Raw genomic sequence first — 18,317 nt, forward strand, 5'->3', positions numbered from 1 at the left:
TGCAACAATACAACTATCACATCAAGTTTACTGCAACAATACAACTATCACATCACAGTTTACTGCAACAATACAATTATCACATCACAGTGTACTGCAAAATTACAACTATCACATCACAGTTTACTACAACAGTACAACTATCACATCACAGTTTATTGCAACATTACAACTATCACATCACAGTGTACTGCAAAATTACAACTATCACATCACAGTGTACTGCAACATTCCAACTGTCACATCACGGAAGACTGCAACATTCCAACTGTCACATCACAGTGTACTGCAATATTACAACTATCACATCACAGTGTACTGCAACATTCCAACTATCACATCACAGTGTACTGCAATATTACAACTATCACATCACAGTTTACTGCAACAGTACAACTATCACATCACAGTAGATTGCAAAGATACAACTATCACATCACAGCTTACTACAACATACAACTATCACATGACATAAGATTAAAACGATACAAGGTTGATTTAAATTGTAAAGCATTCGTGATGTGATAATTGTATCGTTGTATCTACTGTGATGTGATAGTTGCATTGTTGTATCTACTTTGATGTGATAGTTGTAGACTTTGTACTGTAGCGGAACACTATGATCAAACATATTTTTCAAAGCATTAACGTCCTTTTGGTTGGTGACAGGAGTGAGGGATTGATTTTTTTCTTAAATATTTTAGATTAATTAGAGGTATGTGATTCAAGCTTCACTAAGACGTTAATCTAAGATCAGATGGTTTGGTAAAACGCAAATAACTTGTAAGAAGTTTTTCTGGGAGACAAGAATTTTAGAAAAAAATTTTTTTTTTAATTTTAGTTTTGCACTGGGACACGTTCAAAATCCACCCGCGTTCAAAATCCCCCCGATCAAAATCCACCCAGTCAAATTCGAGAATCGCTTATCGAACGAGGGTAAAGGTTAGGGGTAACAGTGATAGTGAAAAATAAATAAAAAATAAATAAAAAAAGTTATAAAAATATATAAGACAAATTAGTAAATAAAAAAAATGAAAAAAAAAATCGGGTGGATTTTGAACGCGGTCGGATTTTGATAGTATACCTTTTGCACTATGTATGCAATTTTTCAATTTTAGTGAGCTGCTGACGTTTATATATGAATCTTCTAAACTTATTGTCTTTACAACTTGAACTGTTTTTTGATTTGCTTATAGAAATCAATAACTACCTTTAAAAAATTGTAAATTGAAATAACAAGGCTTATTATGTTAGAGTGTATTTCTAACTGTGTTTATTTTTCTGTATAAAAATGACTTCAGTTTCAACACAAACTAAAATATCAAACCATTGTAAGTAGAACTACTTTACACTGTGACCTACTTACACTAATAACAACCTGATACTGCAAAGCCAAACAGTTTTTCAAAAAATGAGTCAAATCCTGGGTCTTGTTATTTTGTTGACGCTTTAAAAGAGGGGCTTGATCAACGTTGTCCGCAACATTAAGGAGTCTACAACTATCGCATAAAAGTTCTCCGGAAAATTACGGTGTCAAAAACTATCACTTAAATGTTTTATTAAAATTTAAGAAATTAGCCTTTGACGCAACCTTATTAAAAACTCAACACTTTCCGGAGTTGTCTTACATTTTCATATGTCTTTAATGCGGTCTATCTTGGCCATTTTAAAGGTACCATCATAAAGCCAAGATTAAAAATTTTCAATAAATTTTATCATTCTGTGAAAAGAAAGAACGAACATATTTATTCTCAAAATTTTCAGCCTAAAATTTAACTTAAAAACTATACTAGACGTTTTTCTAATAATCTCCAATATAAAATTTTGCAAAACCTTTTAACATATTGAAAAAATTGATATCAAATAGTTTAATTACTATTGATCAGCCGTGATTTTTTTATTTAACTTAAGTAATCCAATTTTATCTAATTTTAACTAATTTTAATTTCATTTCAAAACAAAACATTTTTTCATGTAGTCTCGAACATACAACAATTTACTGTATGATCGAAACCTATAAATTTAAAAATTTTCACAGTTTTGCATAGGCCTAGTAAAAGGCCGACTATCTCAACTGATACATGGCCTATTTCTTGGAGTACTATCAGGCTCACTTGTGGTGGCTAATTCATAACATCACTAACACCATAATTAGCAAACCATAAGTAGCAAACTAACTAGTATTAATACATTGAGTAGTTAAATATAAAAAACAAAAAACTATAAGGAAAATATTCGTTTTGTAATATTTTGTTACTTATCACCAATTTCTGCATGTCGAATCATAGTAGACCGCGAAAATACAACTGTCACATCACAGTAGACACAACAATACAACTATCACATCACAGTAGAATGCAACAATAAAACTATCACATCAAAGTAGACCGCATCAATACAATTATCACATCACAGTAGAATGCAACAATAAAACTATCACATCACAGTAGACCGCAACAATATAACCATCACATCACAGCGTACTGCAACATTACAACTATCACATCAAAGTAGACCGCATCAATACAATTATCACATCACAGTAGACCGCAACAATATAACCATCACATCACAGTGTACTGCAACATTACAACTATCACATCACATTAGATTGAAACAATACAAGGTTGGTTTAAATTGTAAAACATTCGTGATGTGATAGTTATATCGTTGTATATACTGTGTTGTGATAGTTTTAGACTGTGTAGTGTAGCGGAATACTATGATCAAGCATATTTTTCAAAGCATCAACGTCCTTTTCGTTGGTGACAGGAGCGAGGATTTGATCTTTTTTTTTTTAATTTTAGCGTTACAGTTGGACATCAGGTGATTATAAGCAGAAATTGATGACTAGTCATAAAATTATAATAAATTATCTTAGTACTTTTTTTAACTTTTGTTTTTCTTAGAGAATGTTTTTTCAGCTAACAACTCTCAATTAATACTTGTTTGTTTTTTATGCTTAGTGACTTTATAAATTAGCCAACACTAGTGGGCCTAGTAGTCTTCTCAGTAGTAGGCCATGTATTAGGTGAGATAGTTGGCCTTTTATTAGGCGTATGCAAAATTTTAAAAACTTCTTAAGTTTTAGGTTTTGATCATACAGCAAATTCTTAAATGTTCGAAACTACATGAAGAAAACTTTTGTTTTGAAATTAAAGCTAGTTAAAATTAGAAAGAATTATATTTCTTATGATGTATTAAAAAGACACGAATTATCAGTAGTGATTAAACTGTTTGATCTTTCTTTCCGTAGTATAAAATTTATTTTTCTTAAATTTTATATTAGATGTTGTTAGAAAATTTTCTAGTGTTTAAACTAAATTTTAGCAAAAAAAAAACTACATGAGATTTTTATTTCTTTTCGCAGAAATATAAAATCAATGGGAACTTTTACTAACAAGCTGAGCTTTACGATGGTACTTTTAAATTGGCCAAGATCGACCGCACTTACGACATACATATGTAACGACAACAATAAAAAGGACTGAGTATGTTATAGAATTGCGTAAAAGGTTAATTTCTTAAATTTTGATACACTATTCTTGAATAGTTGTTGACACTTTAGTGTTACGGACAACTATGATGTGAAAGTTGTAGACTCCGTAATGTTGCGGAGAACTAACATGTGATAGTTGTAGACTCCGTAATGTTGCGGAGAACTGACATGTAATAGCTATAGACTCCGTAATGTTGCGGACAACTTTGGTCAAGCCCCGCTTTTAAAGCGTCAACGACATTTTTGTTAGTGACAGGAGCCAGGATTTGACCCATTTTTTAAAAAACTGTTTGGCTTTGCAGTATCAGGTTGTTATAAGTATAAGTAAGTCACAGTGTTAAGTAGTTCTATTTACAATGGGTTTATGTCTTATTTTGTGTTAAAACCGAAGTCATTTTTATACCGAAAAATATATACAGTTAGAAATACACTTTATCAAAATAGGCTTTTTTACTTATTTTGACAAATTTTACAAAGGTAGTTATTGGTTTCTATAAAAATTTACTAGGCAATTTTTTATTTTTTAAGTTGTAAAGACATTAAGTTTAGGAGATACATATGTAAATGTAAGCAGCTCACAAAAGGGCTTATTCTTTTATAAGGTTCTGTCAAAGTTAAAAATACTAAATTTCTAACTAATCAAATGCGAATGTACAGTTTTATTGTTTCATTTAAAGTTTTATGCTAATCGAAGTTAGTATCGTCAACGGCCTTTTGGTTGGTGACAGAAGCCTTAAAATTTATGTTATTTAAATTAATAAAACTTTTTATTTTAAAATTATAAATAGATTAATAAAATTACAAGTTTTATAAATTTAAATTAATAAAGATATTAAAAAAAAATTAAAAGACTTTAAATTTATGTTGTTTTAAATACTTAAAAAAAGAAATTGTTAATTTTTTTTCTAATTTATAAAACTTATTTATACTGTGTTTGATTAGTGTTAAAACTGTATTAATTGTTTTAAATGAAAATAAACACAGTTAGAAATACACTTTAATAATATAAACAGTTTTAATTCAGTCTACACAATGTTTATACGTAGTTATCAATTACTTTAAAAACATACTTAGTTATTTTGAAAAAAGTTTGAAAAAAGTTTGAAAAAAGTTTGAAAATTGTAAAGCTTTAAATTTGAAAAATATGTAAGTAAAAATAAGACAACTTAAAACAGTGATGAATTTTTATAGAGTTGAGTCAATGGTTGACTTTTTAAATTATAAAATTTGAAATATAAACATGTACAGTTAAATTGGTTTGTTTAAGGCTCCGTTTTAGTAAGTACTTCGATTATTTATGTTTATAAAACATTAGCAAAGAGTATGTTGAACTTGATGAAAAGTTATGAAATGATAATAAAGTAATTGTTTCGTTAAGGTTGATACATTCCTTTTTTTCTTATATAATGTTTGTTTAGCTAACTGCTGTCTTTATCAATGCTTGTTTGATTGCTACCGGTTATTTACTTGTATTAGTGATGTTATGGTTTAGCCGCCACTAACAGGCCATGTAGAAGCCTTTTAGTATGCTTAATTGTAGGCGTATTCATAATTTTGATAATTATTTAAGGTTTTTATCATGCAAAAAGTTTTAATATATTGCAGACTACATGAACAAAGTTTAAAATACATACTAGATTAGTTTTAAATTTAAAAATGAATAAAATTTTATCTAAAATAGAAATTTAGTTTTAAATAAAAGATCAAGAATTGTGAAACATTGTTTAAGCTGTTAGATTTTACTTTTTGCAGTATACTAATTCTTTTTTTTAAATTTTATATACATGCATATTTGTCAAAAAAATTGTCAAGCGTTAATTAAATCATTAACGAAAAAATATTCGAGAAAAAATAATTTTGTTATTTTTGTCGCAGTAGATAAAATTTATTGTAAGACAACTCTAAAAATTGCCTAATATTTTAAAAAGTTTCATCAAAGGTTGATTTCTTAAATAGTATTTTACAAAACTTAATCTTTAATTTATTTATTAAAAGAAAAAGAGATATGTAATATATATAGCTCAATAGTGTTGCGGACAACTGTTATATGATTGTTGTAGACACCGTAATGTTGCAGACAACAGTTACAAATATCTATAGACAAATAGTTGTTGCATGCGTAACTTGAATTTTTATTTCAAATTTTAGGTTATGATTATACCGATTGTTGTAATATGTTCAATACTACATGAAGAAAAATTCGATTTTTTTGATAAGCTTTGAAATAAAAATTAGTAAACGGTTTATTGAACAAAAACGAAAATTAACTCAAAAATGTTTTGGTTCAATGACCTGAATACGCAAAAAGACCTCTCGGTCATCGAGTTGCATACCCAACTTAATCAAAATTATAATGAGCTACAAATGAAAATGTAAAAATAAAAAAGCTTTACAGTCAAAGTTTAAACTCTAAAACGAAAAACTCTATGAAAAATGAAACTATTAAACTTCACAACATTTTATTAGTTAGTATCAATTTAAATTAAAGTTTTTATGTTATATTCATTAGCCATGATTCAGTACTAATTTAAATATTTGATTCTTATTTTTGCACTGAATTGAATTTACATTTCAATTATATTGGAGATTGTAAGAACATTTGTCAAGTTATAAATTAAGTTTTAAGAAGACAAAGTTCGAGATAACAATACTTTGTTATTTCTTGTCGCACTAATATAAACTTGTTTAAAAATGTACCTAGAATCTTGGCTTTTTGACAGTGCCTTCAAATTGGCCAAGATCGACTGCATTTAGCAAATACTTATGTAAACGTAAAACAACTAAAGAAAGTGCTTAGTCTTTTACAGAATTGCATCAAAAATTGATAAAAAAAAAAAACACCTGTGATGTGATAGTTGTATTGTTGTGGTCTACTGTGATGTGATAGTTGTATTGTTGCAATCTACTGTGATGTGATAGTTGTATTGTTACGATCTACTGTGATGTGATAGTTGTAATGTTGCAAATTACTGTGATGTGATAGTTGTATCGTTGTAGTCAACTGCAATTGAAAAAGCATAAAAAAAATAATTTTTAGCTATTTTTAGTTTTATTTTAAATTATTTCTTAAAACTCAAAAAATACGTGCCTTCGGCACAATGTGATATTTGTAGCGTTGCGGTATATTGTGATAGTTGTATCATTGAAACCTAATGTTATGAGATAGTTGTAATGTTGCAGTATACTATGATGTGATAGTTGTATTTTTTCGATCTACTGTAATGTGATAGTTGTAACATTGCAGTATACTGTGATGTGATTGTTGTAACATTGCGGTCTACTGTGATGTGATAGTTGTAACATTGCGGTCTACTGTGATGTGATAGTTGTAACATTGCGGCCTACTGTGATGTAATAGTTGTGTTGTTGCGATCTACTGTGATGTGGTAGTTGTATTGTTGCGATCTACTGTGATGTGATAGTTGTAACATTGCGGCCTACTGTGATGTGATAGTTGTGTTGTTGCGATCTACTGTGATGTGATAGTTGTATTGTTGCGATCTACTGTGAAATGATAGTTGTATCGTTGCTGTCTACTGTAATGATGTAACCATTTTTATTGAATAACTCAGTTTTTATTAGTTACTAAATAATAATAATATTTTGTTAAAGCTGTTTAAAGCTCATAATGGCTTAGGAAAATTTAAGGTCACTCAGGTAAGTTTTTAATAATTTAGCACGGCTCAATGAGTGGCAACCCTGATACCCTCAAATTTTTTTATAATGTTAAGATACATCAATCATGACAGAGTCGTTGAAAGGTTTTTTGTTTTTTCATTCAGAAAGAGTAAATGCTGAAGGTATTTCTGAAGTTTTTTTTTTGATAGCTGGATAAAATCTTACAAGGTGACAACAAAAAATTAGTTGCTCAGATTTGTGACGGTGGTTAGGTTTTGAGGGTAAGGACAAGAGGGGTTCGTGTGAAAGTAAAGGAAAGCTATGAAAAGGCATATTATGTACATTGTGCTGCTCATCAGCTTAATTTACTGCTTTCTGTGGCTATTTGCAACTAAGAAGCAAAACTCTTTCTAGGTCACCTGAAAGAAGACGTGCAGTCAAAGTAAATGTTCCTTCTGGAGGCAAAACTAGTTGAAACTACAACTCAAAAGCTGTTTTCAAAGTTTTAGAAAAAAAATGAGTTACTCACAGGATTTGCATTTATTTTTAATAAAACTGACCGATACGGGTTTCCCCCAATAGCTGCTGCAGAAAACTGCATAAAATTCTTATATAATGAAAAATTTATTTCTGGGTTGAAATATTTTTCTAAACTTATGCTGAAGAAGATGTTTTGTATAGTGTAATGAAAAGCACTAAATTAACTGTGCAAAAAGATGAAGAACATGTAAAAACTTTTGAAGTTGCTGTTGCAGAGTTCGTAATTCAAGTATTAAAAATCAAATAAAAGTATGCCTCTCTTCTTCCACAAAATAAGTTTGTGATAGTGTAAGAGTAAACGGTCCAGAAAGATTAAAGTTTTTAAACACTTTAAAATATTCCAGTTTTTTGTTAATTTGTTATGTTTTTATTGAAAACGTTTTCCTTGTGACCTTATCCAAGCAGTGAACAGTTGTAATCCTGTTGTAGATTGTAAAACCATTGTGATGTTTTTTTTTTTTACAATCGACTCTAAATGCACAAAGGAGAATTAGTAAAAACACTATTGTATCTAAAGAATAATAATCTATCTAAAAGTCTTCGTGAAACTGTAAAACTCTTGAAATTCTAATAACTGTACCTATGTGTTTAACTGAAGCTGAAAGGATATTATCATCCTTGAAGAGACTAAAAACGTATTTATGAAATACTATGGGTCAGACTCGATTAAAGGGGTTAAAATTTGGTCGAGACTTGATCAAAAACTGTAGTGATTTGATAAGAAAATTAAGATTTTTTTATAAGCAAAAAGGAGAGAAGGATGCATTTTCATTACAAAGGTTAAAAGTTAGCATTTTGGCTTTTGCGTAGGATGAACTTAAGTTTTTTATTTGTGACTACTTTAATTTTTGATGAACATTGCATGTTTTAGGTAAATACTTTTCGTTATTAGATATAACCAACTGTAGTTTTTAAAATTTTTGTGCTTTGTCTGACTAAACTTTAACTTTTTTTTATCTTCAAAAATACTTAGGAGATTTAAATAAAAAAATGTTTGCCATTATATATTAATATTATTTTGTATTTTTTTCTAGTTACTTGCAACAGAATGTGTTTTTTAATATAAAAGTTGTTTTTTTATACTAATTCGTTAAATATTGGTTAAGTTATTTACGATCATTCAAAAAACGCACAAAAATACTTAGAGTTTTCATGATCTTCTTCTAAAAAGTACAATTAGTTATGGAAGATGAAAAAAGAAATTTTAGTACCAAGCCTTTTTGTTCAAAGGAGTAAAACATTTATAAAGTTATAACCTCAAAAAAAAAGAAACATAACTGGAAAAAATGCATAACTTTTTTTCGTAAAAAAGTTTGTGCTAAAACACATTTTTCCAGTTTTTATCCCAAAAATTCGATTGAATTTCATGAAAGTTTCGACAAAAGAATTCGCCACACTAAATTTAAAAATCACTTGTGTTTAGAAGACATGACTATTGTTGACAAGTGCTGATAAAAGATAACAATTAGAAATTTATACGTCGGTGGTTTAAACAAAAATTTTTCAAGTTATGTTTAACTTCTTCTAACTCACATTATTTAAACCGTTTAAATAAGCTTCAAAACGAAAATAGCTTTTAAATTTAGTGTTGATACTAGTATAATATGCTCCCATGTACTTTTTTCGTGATTAGTCTTTTTCTATAACAACAAAGCCGCTAAAATTCCAACTCTATATGTTAGTACGTGTACTAACTTGTTCTAAACATCGTTAAATAAAATTTAGGTCAACCCATAACACGTGTGATAAGAAAAATTAGCAATTTTTTTTTCCATGATCAGATAAAACATAAAATTGAATTACATTCTAATCACTAAATATTTTTAAATTATTAAGTATGCTCAGAACATATTGATATAAAAATTTTTAAAAACTAAAACAATCAAGCTATGCTCAATATTAGAATTTTTATTTATTTTAACTACTTTAAGTCAATTTTTTTTAACTTGTTCCTGTATCTATTAGAAATAAAAAATTATGTATATCTGCTTTTTGACGTAAAACAAACGTATTGTTTAGTTTTTTCAATGGAATTTTTATTACTTTTAAATTATACTTGTTAATAAACTTTAATCATACTATAAAAATATTTTCTGTGTTGAAACAGTTTATTAAATTCGTTGTCGAAACTTTTTGTTGAAACTTAAAATTTACAAAACCATAACTTTTTATAATAATTTTTTTTTTTTAACTCAAAATAAATCAACTATTTTAAGTTTCAAAATTTTATCTGCTAAAGAAGTAAATGAAAAAAATTTCAAATTTAATATTAAAAATTATTTAGTTAATAATCTTGAATTTTCTAAAAAAGTAAACTTGAACTGTAAAACGTGTAGTTCTTTAAAACTATCAAATATTAAATTAAATAATTACATTATTACATTAGGTTTTAGTTTTGAATACTTTCAGCTTCATTACTTGCTTTATTGCTAGTTTTGGTCCTACGTACAAGCAAACTCCACATATAAATGCTATAACCTAAAAAATATTTTTTAATGCTTTAAATAGTATTAATCTTAAAATAAAAAAAACATAAACCATAGTTTATATCAATCACTAATACTAAAGTTAAACTACCTTACGATAAATTTACAGTTTACACAGTCTTATTGGATAGTTTTTGATCTTATTAAAACTAAGAAAACATGTAAAATCTAATTACATTATCAACATGCAGGTATCCAACTGTTTAAGTTGACCACTAACTTCATACAAAACAGCTGCCCATGCTATGTTTTTTAGATATATAAGCCATTCTATAAAATTATCTTGGCACAGCTTTTCTACTTTTTCTACTAATTCATCTAGTTCTCTTGTTACTTTATCGGTCGCAACAACCGCTTCTTTTGCACCTGTGTTGTTCAAACCATTAGTTTTGGAAGACAGTTTTTTGCCAAAACCTCCAAAGTATTTTTTGTCGATTTCGTCTATCTTTGTCTCTTCGAAATTTGGAATATCAATTTTTTCGACAAACTTTGTAATTTTGGATGAATCGATCCTTTGGTTTAACTTGACTTCATCGGAAAAATCGCACTCAATAGTGGTGATGAATTTTTGAAGTAAAACTGCTCCAGTAAATTGAGCAACAACAACTAGTAAGATTATAGAAGAAAACTGAAAAAAAAAATTAAATAATCATAAGTTTTATGTTTTAAGTCATTATAAGTATACTATAATAAAGGAGCCTTTAAGTAAAACTAGTAAAGTTTCGAGCTATTTTTTTCATCTTTTTTAATTTAGGTTAAACTAAAGTATTTAGAGTTATCAAACTATTCAATAAATTTCAATAGAAAAGAAAAATTTTTTTTTGTCTTTATGTGTAAATAATTGTTTTAAAGTTAGTTTTAAAGCTGTTTGAACTAATGGTAACGTTGTTTTTGATACTAAGCTTTCAAATTTACAAAAGAGTTAATTTATAATAAACAAAGAAAAATATTTAAATTACTGTGGTTTAATTCATACTAGTGTTTGATAATAAAATATCAAAAAGTAAACATTTTCTATGTTATCTATTTTAAACATTTATGTAGAGGGCTCACATAGACTTAAAGCAAAGTGTACATTATCTAATGAAAATTTAATTTAGTATAGTACATCCAAAAAATTAAAGCTCAATCGATTCAAACTTTAATTTTTATTAAATTTAGAATACTGTACCAGTATTATAAGACTTCAAAAAATAATACTGACGCGACTAACAATCGACAGAATGCACTTGTTGTTTTTGATCGCCCCAAAAGTCCCCAAAACCCCACTGGCCGCCAACACGAGCCCAACGCAAACCGTCACAATGACCACTTTGGCCAGAAACGCCACCACGTCCCTGATTATCTGGACCGCCTCGACGATTTCCTTCCGGGGAACGCCGGACCTGTCGAGCGGGATGTCCTCTCCCGTTGGCAGCTCGGCGCGAAACTTGTTGAAGCCTATGTTGACCCCGACCCCGAAAACCACAACGGTCAATCCGGCGGCTATTGTTGGAAGTCCCTGAAAATTTGTTTAAATTTTCCAAGATGTTTGAGGATGATCAGTTGGCGGTTAGTTTATTGTAAGTATTTTATCAATGTGAATTTTCAAGCAATCACAAACTATCTTTTCCAACGCATGCACTGTTTTTAAAGATAAAGAATTGTAACAACTTACGAATAAAACTATCTTGATGAGATAAGTAAGACAAGTAAAACATCTTGACAAGTTTTTGTTTTCTTTTTTTAAATCGTTTAAAGATTTTTTGTTTAGTTTCATTTCTGACAAACTTTAAATTTTAAACAATACGTAAATAGCTAAAAAAAGAATTACGTTTTAATAGACTAAGTTCTACAACAAATATTTTTGTATAGGAAAAAACACTTCTTTTAGAATTAATGAATTGAACTTGTTATACAAAAAGCTTTAAATAAACTGTAAAATTTAAAATAATCTTTTAAACTAGTAAAACACCTTTAAGGAAATTGTCGCAATTAAAGTACGCAATGCTATTGAAACATTTCCTATCAGTCATGAAATACAATCGATTGCATCTTTATCTCAAACATTAAATTCTGCTAATTACTAAAATATTTATTTTTAGCTTTGGTTTAATAGCTAAAAAAGTGTCATGGTGCGAAACATTTTACATACAGCGTTGTAAATTAAATAGAATAAGCACATTATTTTATCAAGCCGTGGTATTTTTATATAGTTTAGTAAATAAAAAAGTTCAACTACATAACGAAATTTCTATAAAAGCAGCAGTGAATCAGAATTATATTTAACACGAAAATATTTTTTGATAAGTAGAAATATTTTGGTTTGATACATACAAACTGTTTCTATTCAAAAAATACAGGCTTAACGGGTTGCAGTTTACCAACCCCTTTCTAAAATTTTCTTTCAGTTCTTGATTTTAATTTAATTTTTAATCTAAATTATATATACTTTTTTATTTTTTTCTTACCAGAGCAAATATACAATAATCGCTCTTAACACTTAATTAAGTATTAACTATCTAATCAAGTATTCCTTTTTTAGCTTTTATATTTTAAAAGATAGTAAAAAACTACATAAAATATAGTTTAGTAGGTGGTAGTGTTTATACATTTTAAAAGAAAAAAAAAGTTATTACGTGCCTATATAGACCATACACAAGACCAATTAAAATTAATCTAATTTATCTTTTTATAGTATTTACGATATTAGTTAGTTCAATACGATCAACAACTACAATAATAAAAGTTATGAATTTAAAAAATATATTCTCTCATTATTAATTATTTACCTTAGTTTATTTTTAAATTCATGTATTCTGTCTAAGTAAAGAGTTAGGAGGCATTCGTTGGTCACGGGCTAAATTAAAAAAAAAACATTTGAAGTTTTAGTTTGTACTTTTAGTTTGTATAACAAATCCAAAATACCTAGTTTAAGTTTCGAATTTCCCTTGAAATGTACCTGAGTCCATTTTTTATGCGCTTAATTTTGAAACAAAGAATATTTAAAGTAAGTTTCAATTACTCTTAAATTTGCAAGCTGCAGGTTTTTCCTTTCATAGGACGCATTCCATTTATATGAAAACATGCTCGCGGGCCTCAATTTGCTAACCCCTGGTTTAATAGTTAAAAAAATTGTTACAATTTTTTTGGAGAGTATACGTAATAAGTTTCACGATAACGGATATTATTTTGTAACAACCAACAAAATGAATAATATTTTTAGCATCATAATGACGATCAGCTTCATATTTCGAAAGCAGGTTTCAATTTATGAAGTCAACGATTGATAAAACGTGATTATAGTTTCATAAATAACTGATGAAAAGCAAAATTTTAATTTATTTAATTTTATAGAACTGTATACTCTAAATTAGTTTTAGTTTGTAATAACTTTAACTTGTTATGATTTAAAGTTTAAAAAAAATTAGATTTCTAGTTTTTATAATTACTTAGACTGAAATAATCTTATAAACATAAAAATTTCTTTCTAATCTGTTAATCGTTACGTACGTAATTTAAAACTTTAATTTCTAAATATTCAAAAAAAAGGTTTGACTACAGCTAAAATTTCTTTTTTAAATAAAAAAATAATAAAAAAACAACATTTATTGTTACAAAAGTAATCTCTAGACCTGTTGTTCCAAATTAACTTTAACCAAATTTAAAAAATTTGTACAATAGACCATAAACAAATGATGCATACAGGAATAAAACGGTAAATAAACAATATTCAAATTACTTTTTTTTTTTAAAGTACAGTTAAAACTAATACTTGACTTTATTTTATATATAGATTTTTTAAGTATGTTTTTACTCGTAATAGACTCGATAGTCGAAAGGTTTTATCGCACACCATGTCTTTTGACCAAACTTTTTGAGCGCTTTTTTATCGTTCAATAAACAATATAACAAAACTTTTTTAGTACTAAAGTAATACTCGAAACACTTCACTGTGATGCATATTGAGAAACACTGCTATAGAATACTGTAATCTTTTACATCCAGCAAAAACAAAAAATATTTTTACATGTACTTTTGTTTCGCTACTACAAGAATTTATATATCAGAGCAAAAATATAATCTTAAGCATAATGAATAATTAGTAATTAGCTTTTATTGTGTACTTATTTAGAAATTAATTTTCTTTAAATATGAAACTTGATGGGTGTTAAGCTAAATTATAAAAATTAAATTGCCTGAATAGTAAAAAATCTGAAAAATTAGTAAAACAAGATAATTAATATTAAATAAAAGTAAATTTTTATATAAACTTTGTTTGTAATTTTGTATACAATAACATAACATTAAGTATCTAAATTAAAATCAAGAATAAGCATTTTCAAAAACTAAGTACTTTCCAACAACAAATGCTTCAAGCTATTTGTTAGCTACAGAAAATATTTCTATATAAAATACGGTAAAGCCTACAGTGAAAATAGCAAGAAAATAACTTGCAATCAATAAAATAAAGTGATAACTTAAATAGATGGTTTTATCAAACTTACTTTGTATAGTCCTAACATAGTTGTTTTAAAAAATAGTTTGGGATGTTTTTCTTACCTTTAAAACTAAAGTTGTTCCATGAAATATAATTTAGGTTCTAACTTCTAAACCAAAGAGATTTAAAGAAAGGATGAGAATTAAGTTCATGAAAATTTTTTGATAAAGATAATTTAAAATAAAAAACAAATATAATAAAAAACAATATAACATTTTTATAAAAAAAACCTTAAATTAAGAAAAAAGGAAACCATTGGAGAGGAACTTTATTGCTGTTAAACATTTAATAGCGAACATGATCAGATGGAAATCGTCTTGGAAGAAAAGATCGAACGGGAACTGATTTAGCTTGATAATAAATAATTTGTATGGAAGTATATTTTACTGGATTAAAGAGACTACATTTAAATTTAATTACAACTGATCTGCTGCAAAATCATTCAAATAGGAAACAATTGGATGACAGTTATTTTATATGTAATCGATCAAAAATAATTTAACTTAAAATAAAAAAAAATAAAGTTGGTTTAGATAAGAACTGTTAAATAGTTCAATTAATAAGATATAAATCATAAAAAAATTAAAAGCTTGTGGCCGTATAAAAAAAGCTTTCTAAAGATAAAAGTAATGCAAATTACAATAAAAATGACAAATATTCTAAGGTTTTAGTGGTTTAGGTTTTTATGACAAAAAAGTGCTCAAAATAATTGGCCCGAGGACCTGGTGTACTGAAATCCCTTTCGGTTATGGAGTCGTACACCACTTAGATACAGTTTAACGTCTTGTTCAGAAGACAAGATATTTCTACTTTTATAGATTTGTAAGTGAAAATTATAAATAGCGAACAAAAATAACTTAATAGCTTTCAGAAATGAAACAAAAAATTCAACAGAAGGTGTAGCTATAAACTTTAATATATGAATAAATATTGAACTAAGGGTATAAAGATTAAATTTAAAAACTGAAGTAAGTGAGCTTTACGGAAGAACTACAAAAAAAAAACGATAACTTAAGACTTATAAAAAGAAGTATATACGAGATAAATTAAGATCAAAATGCGTTTTAAAGTTTGAAATTAGAGATAAAAAGCTTCGAATAAAACATTGTTCAGGTCTAAAGAAACTGACTATAAATTATTTTTTATTTAAAAAATATGTGTTTAAAAGAAGGCGTTTTAAACATAGTAAAGTAGGATGAAACAGTTTCTTTTCAAATTGTGCATAATTTAAGTAGTATGCATAGAAAACTTTATTTTGTAGAAAAAGTCTAAGAATTAAAATTTTATAACTTATATAGAAAAGTACTAAAAAAATATAAATCTTAGTTTAATTTGGTTAAAATATTTTTTCAAGATGTAAAAAGGGTTATATATATTTTTTAGAGAATTTAGTCTACTTGATATATTCTTTAATAAATTTTGTAAAAATATTGTATGGAAACGTGTCTTAGAAATTGATACAATAATTTCTAAAAAAATAATAATTGCTTATAGTACACTAGGAACGTGTAATTTCTATAACTTTTTTTTCTAAAAAGTAAGCTTGGTGGTTTCAGCAACAGTTTCAACAGTTATGCTACTTAATTTTTAACAAAACTAAGGTTTCTAAAACTAAAGGCTTGTAAAATCCCTTTTAAAGTACTTGTATTTTTAATTTTAAAAAGTTGTATTAAGTGTATTATTTTAACATACTCTTTTAAAGCAACCATTATAAAATTTAGCCTAACTATTCTAAACTTAATAAATAGTAAGCTTCATGAACAAAATTGAAAAACAAAGAAGATGAAAAAGTTTTAGTTTAAAGAACTGGGTGTACGAAAAAACCTCTTGGTCATCGAGATGTACACCAAACTTATATTCGCAAACTTAAATGAAAATAAGAATAAAACTGGTTGTTATATAAAAGCTATAATTTTTTATTCTGTAGCTCTAGTGTTATAGCAGCTGTCATTAGTTTGTCTCTTATTTAATAATTTTTTATCCATACTGTTCGTCAAGTGATAGTGTTAGGCACTGATATTATATATAATAATCAAACAAAACTCTACAGAAAAAAAAGTAAAAAAAGTAGATACAGCATAAAATATAGTATAATATTGCATATATTATATTGTCAATATTACAAATTGTGTAAATTAAAATCTAATCCACTTAAAATTAAGTTAAAGTTAAACCTAAGAAAAATTACTAACTAAAAAATAAAAGTCGTTTTTTTATATCTCAAAATCTGTGGTAGTATAATAAAAACTAAAAATAGTTTGTGTCATAGCTACTAAATTATTTATGATTCAAAATATTTCAGATAACTTTTATCAATTTTAACAGTTTAACGTCAAAAGTAAAACTTTTACTTAATACATAAATATTTACACCAGAACAATTAAATGTTATTGAATTAAATCGGTAATCAGCTACAGTCATATAGCTGAGTGAATTGGTATAGTAGTTCTGAAATAAAATAATTAACCCATTTTAGTAAAACAAAATTATTCATTTTTATGAAAGGAGAAATGTTTGAACCAAACATGTGATTCATAGATACAACTTAAACTAACTCACATTCACAACTCTGCATCTATTATATTTCCACTTAACATTTTATACTTAAATTTTATAATATTGAAAAGTGCAGTTATTTGAAATCAAATGAGATAACTTTACTTGGGTACGCCACTTAAAACCTATTTTGTTAATTGTGTACCTGTTAAAACCTGGTAATAACAAAATAAAAGAAACAGGGTCCAATGGTAAGCGAATAAGATTAAAAGCCAGTTTAAATATAAAGAACTTTACAAAATAGAAGTCTTAAGATTTTGGAAATCAAAGTTTAAAGTTTTGTTTGTAAACAATTTTTAATTTAAACAAAGTTACAAAGCTTTTCAAAGAAATGGTATAAAAGAAAATCATGTTTATAAAACTTTTTATTTCAAGTTGAATTTTTAAAATATATTAAAGTGTTTTAAGTAGTAAAAAAATACATTTGATAAATCATTACATAGATCATTCGGGTTTACTTAACAAGATTTCAAACATTCAAGTTAGTTTAGATTTTTTAGTTGAAAAATACAGCATTACTTACTCTTCCCTCTTCAACAATAAAAATTATGCAAAACAAGTTCATCATGTGTAAATTCACCTCCCCCTAAAGTTATTAACACTTTTATCCTAAAATAAGTAAAGAAAAAATTTATCTTAAAAAAAAAGGTGGCTTGTTGTTTGGCAAACACTCACAAGGTTTTACTTCACAAACTAAAACCACAATGCATAAGAAAATTCTGAAGTTTAAAGCAGAGGTTTACCAATGTTGCTAAAAACTAAAAAAAAAACAATAATTTAACTGTGGAATCGCTGCAACTTAAGTTGTTACAAGTTTAAATAAACTGATAAAATACTCAAACCATTATTTACAAAAAAAAAACAGACATAGTTTGAAACAGTGCTCAAAATCTTTGTTAGTATAAATATCAACTTAAGTTTTATTCAATGATGAAATCCTGTCTAATAAAAAAATAAAAAAATTAATTGCATAAATAAAATATAAATCTGTGGTAATTTATTTAATCAATTTCGATAAGTATAGGTTTTTAAAGATTGTGTTAATCTGTATATATATTTTAATTATATAGAAAATTACAAAAGAGTTGCTCTAAGTTTAAAGTTTTACTTAGTAGAACTCATTTTCTTATAGAAATAC

At 26.9% G+C, this 18,317-nt stretch overlaps 1 protein-coding gene across 2 annotated transcripts; it reads right to left on the bottom strand.

The window, feature by feature from the left end:
- Positions 1 to 9,892: 9,892 nt before the first annotated feature.
- On the bottom strand, positions 9,893 to 11,936 carry LOC145842668 (uncharacterized). 2 transcript variants are annotated; one of them, XM_082950141.1, is made up of 4 exons: positions 11,801 to 11,936; positions 11,357 to 11,644; positions 10,364 to 10,771; positions 9,893 to 10,135 (listed from the first exon to the last, which is right to left on the bottom strand). In XM_082950141.1, the coding sequence occupies exons 1-4, from the start codon at positions 11,900 to 11,902 to the stop codon at positions 10,040 to 10,042; spliced, it is 894 nt and encodes a 297-aa protein (XP_082806267.1). In that variant the 5' UTR covers positions 11,903 to 11,936; the 3' UTR covers positions 9,893 to 10,039. The 2 variants fall into 2 exon arrangements, with proteins under 2 accessions (XP_082806267.1, XP_082806268.1); XM_082950142.1 differs by having other exon boundaries at positions 10,045 to 10,135; positions 10,320 to 10,771.
- Positions 11,937 to 18,317: the final 6,381 nt, after the last annotated feature.

Source organism: Thalia democratica, chromosome 8, assembly GCF_965202585.1.
Source record: "Thalia democratica chromosome 8, ktThaDemo2.hap1.1, whole genome shotgun sequence".
NCBI classification, from domain to species: domain Eukaryota; kingdom Metazoa; phylum Chordata; class Thaliacea; order Salpida; family Salpidae; genus Thalia; species Thalia democratica.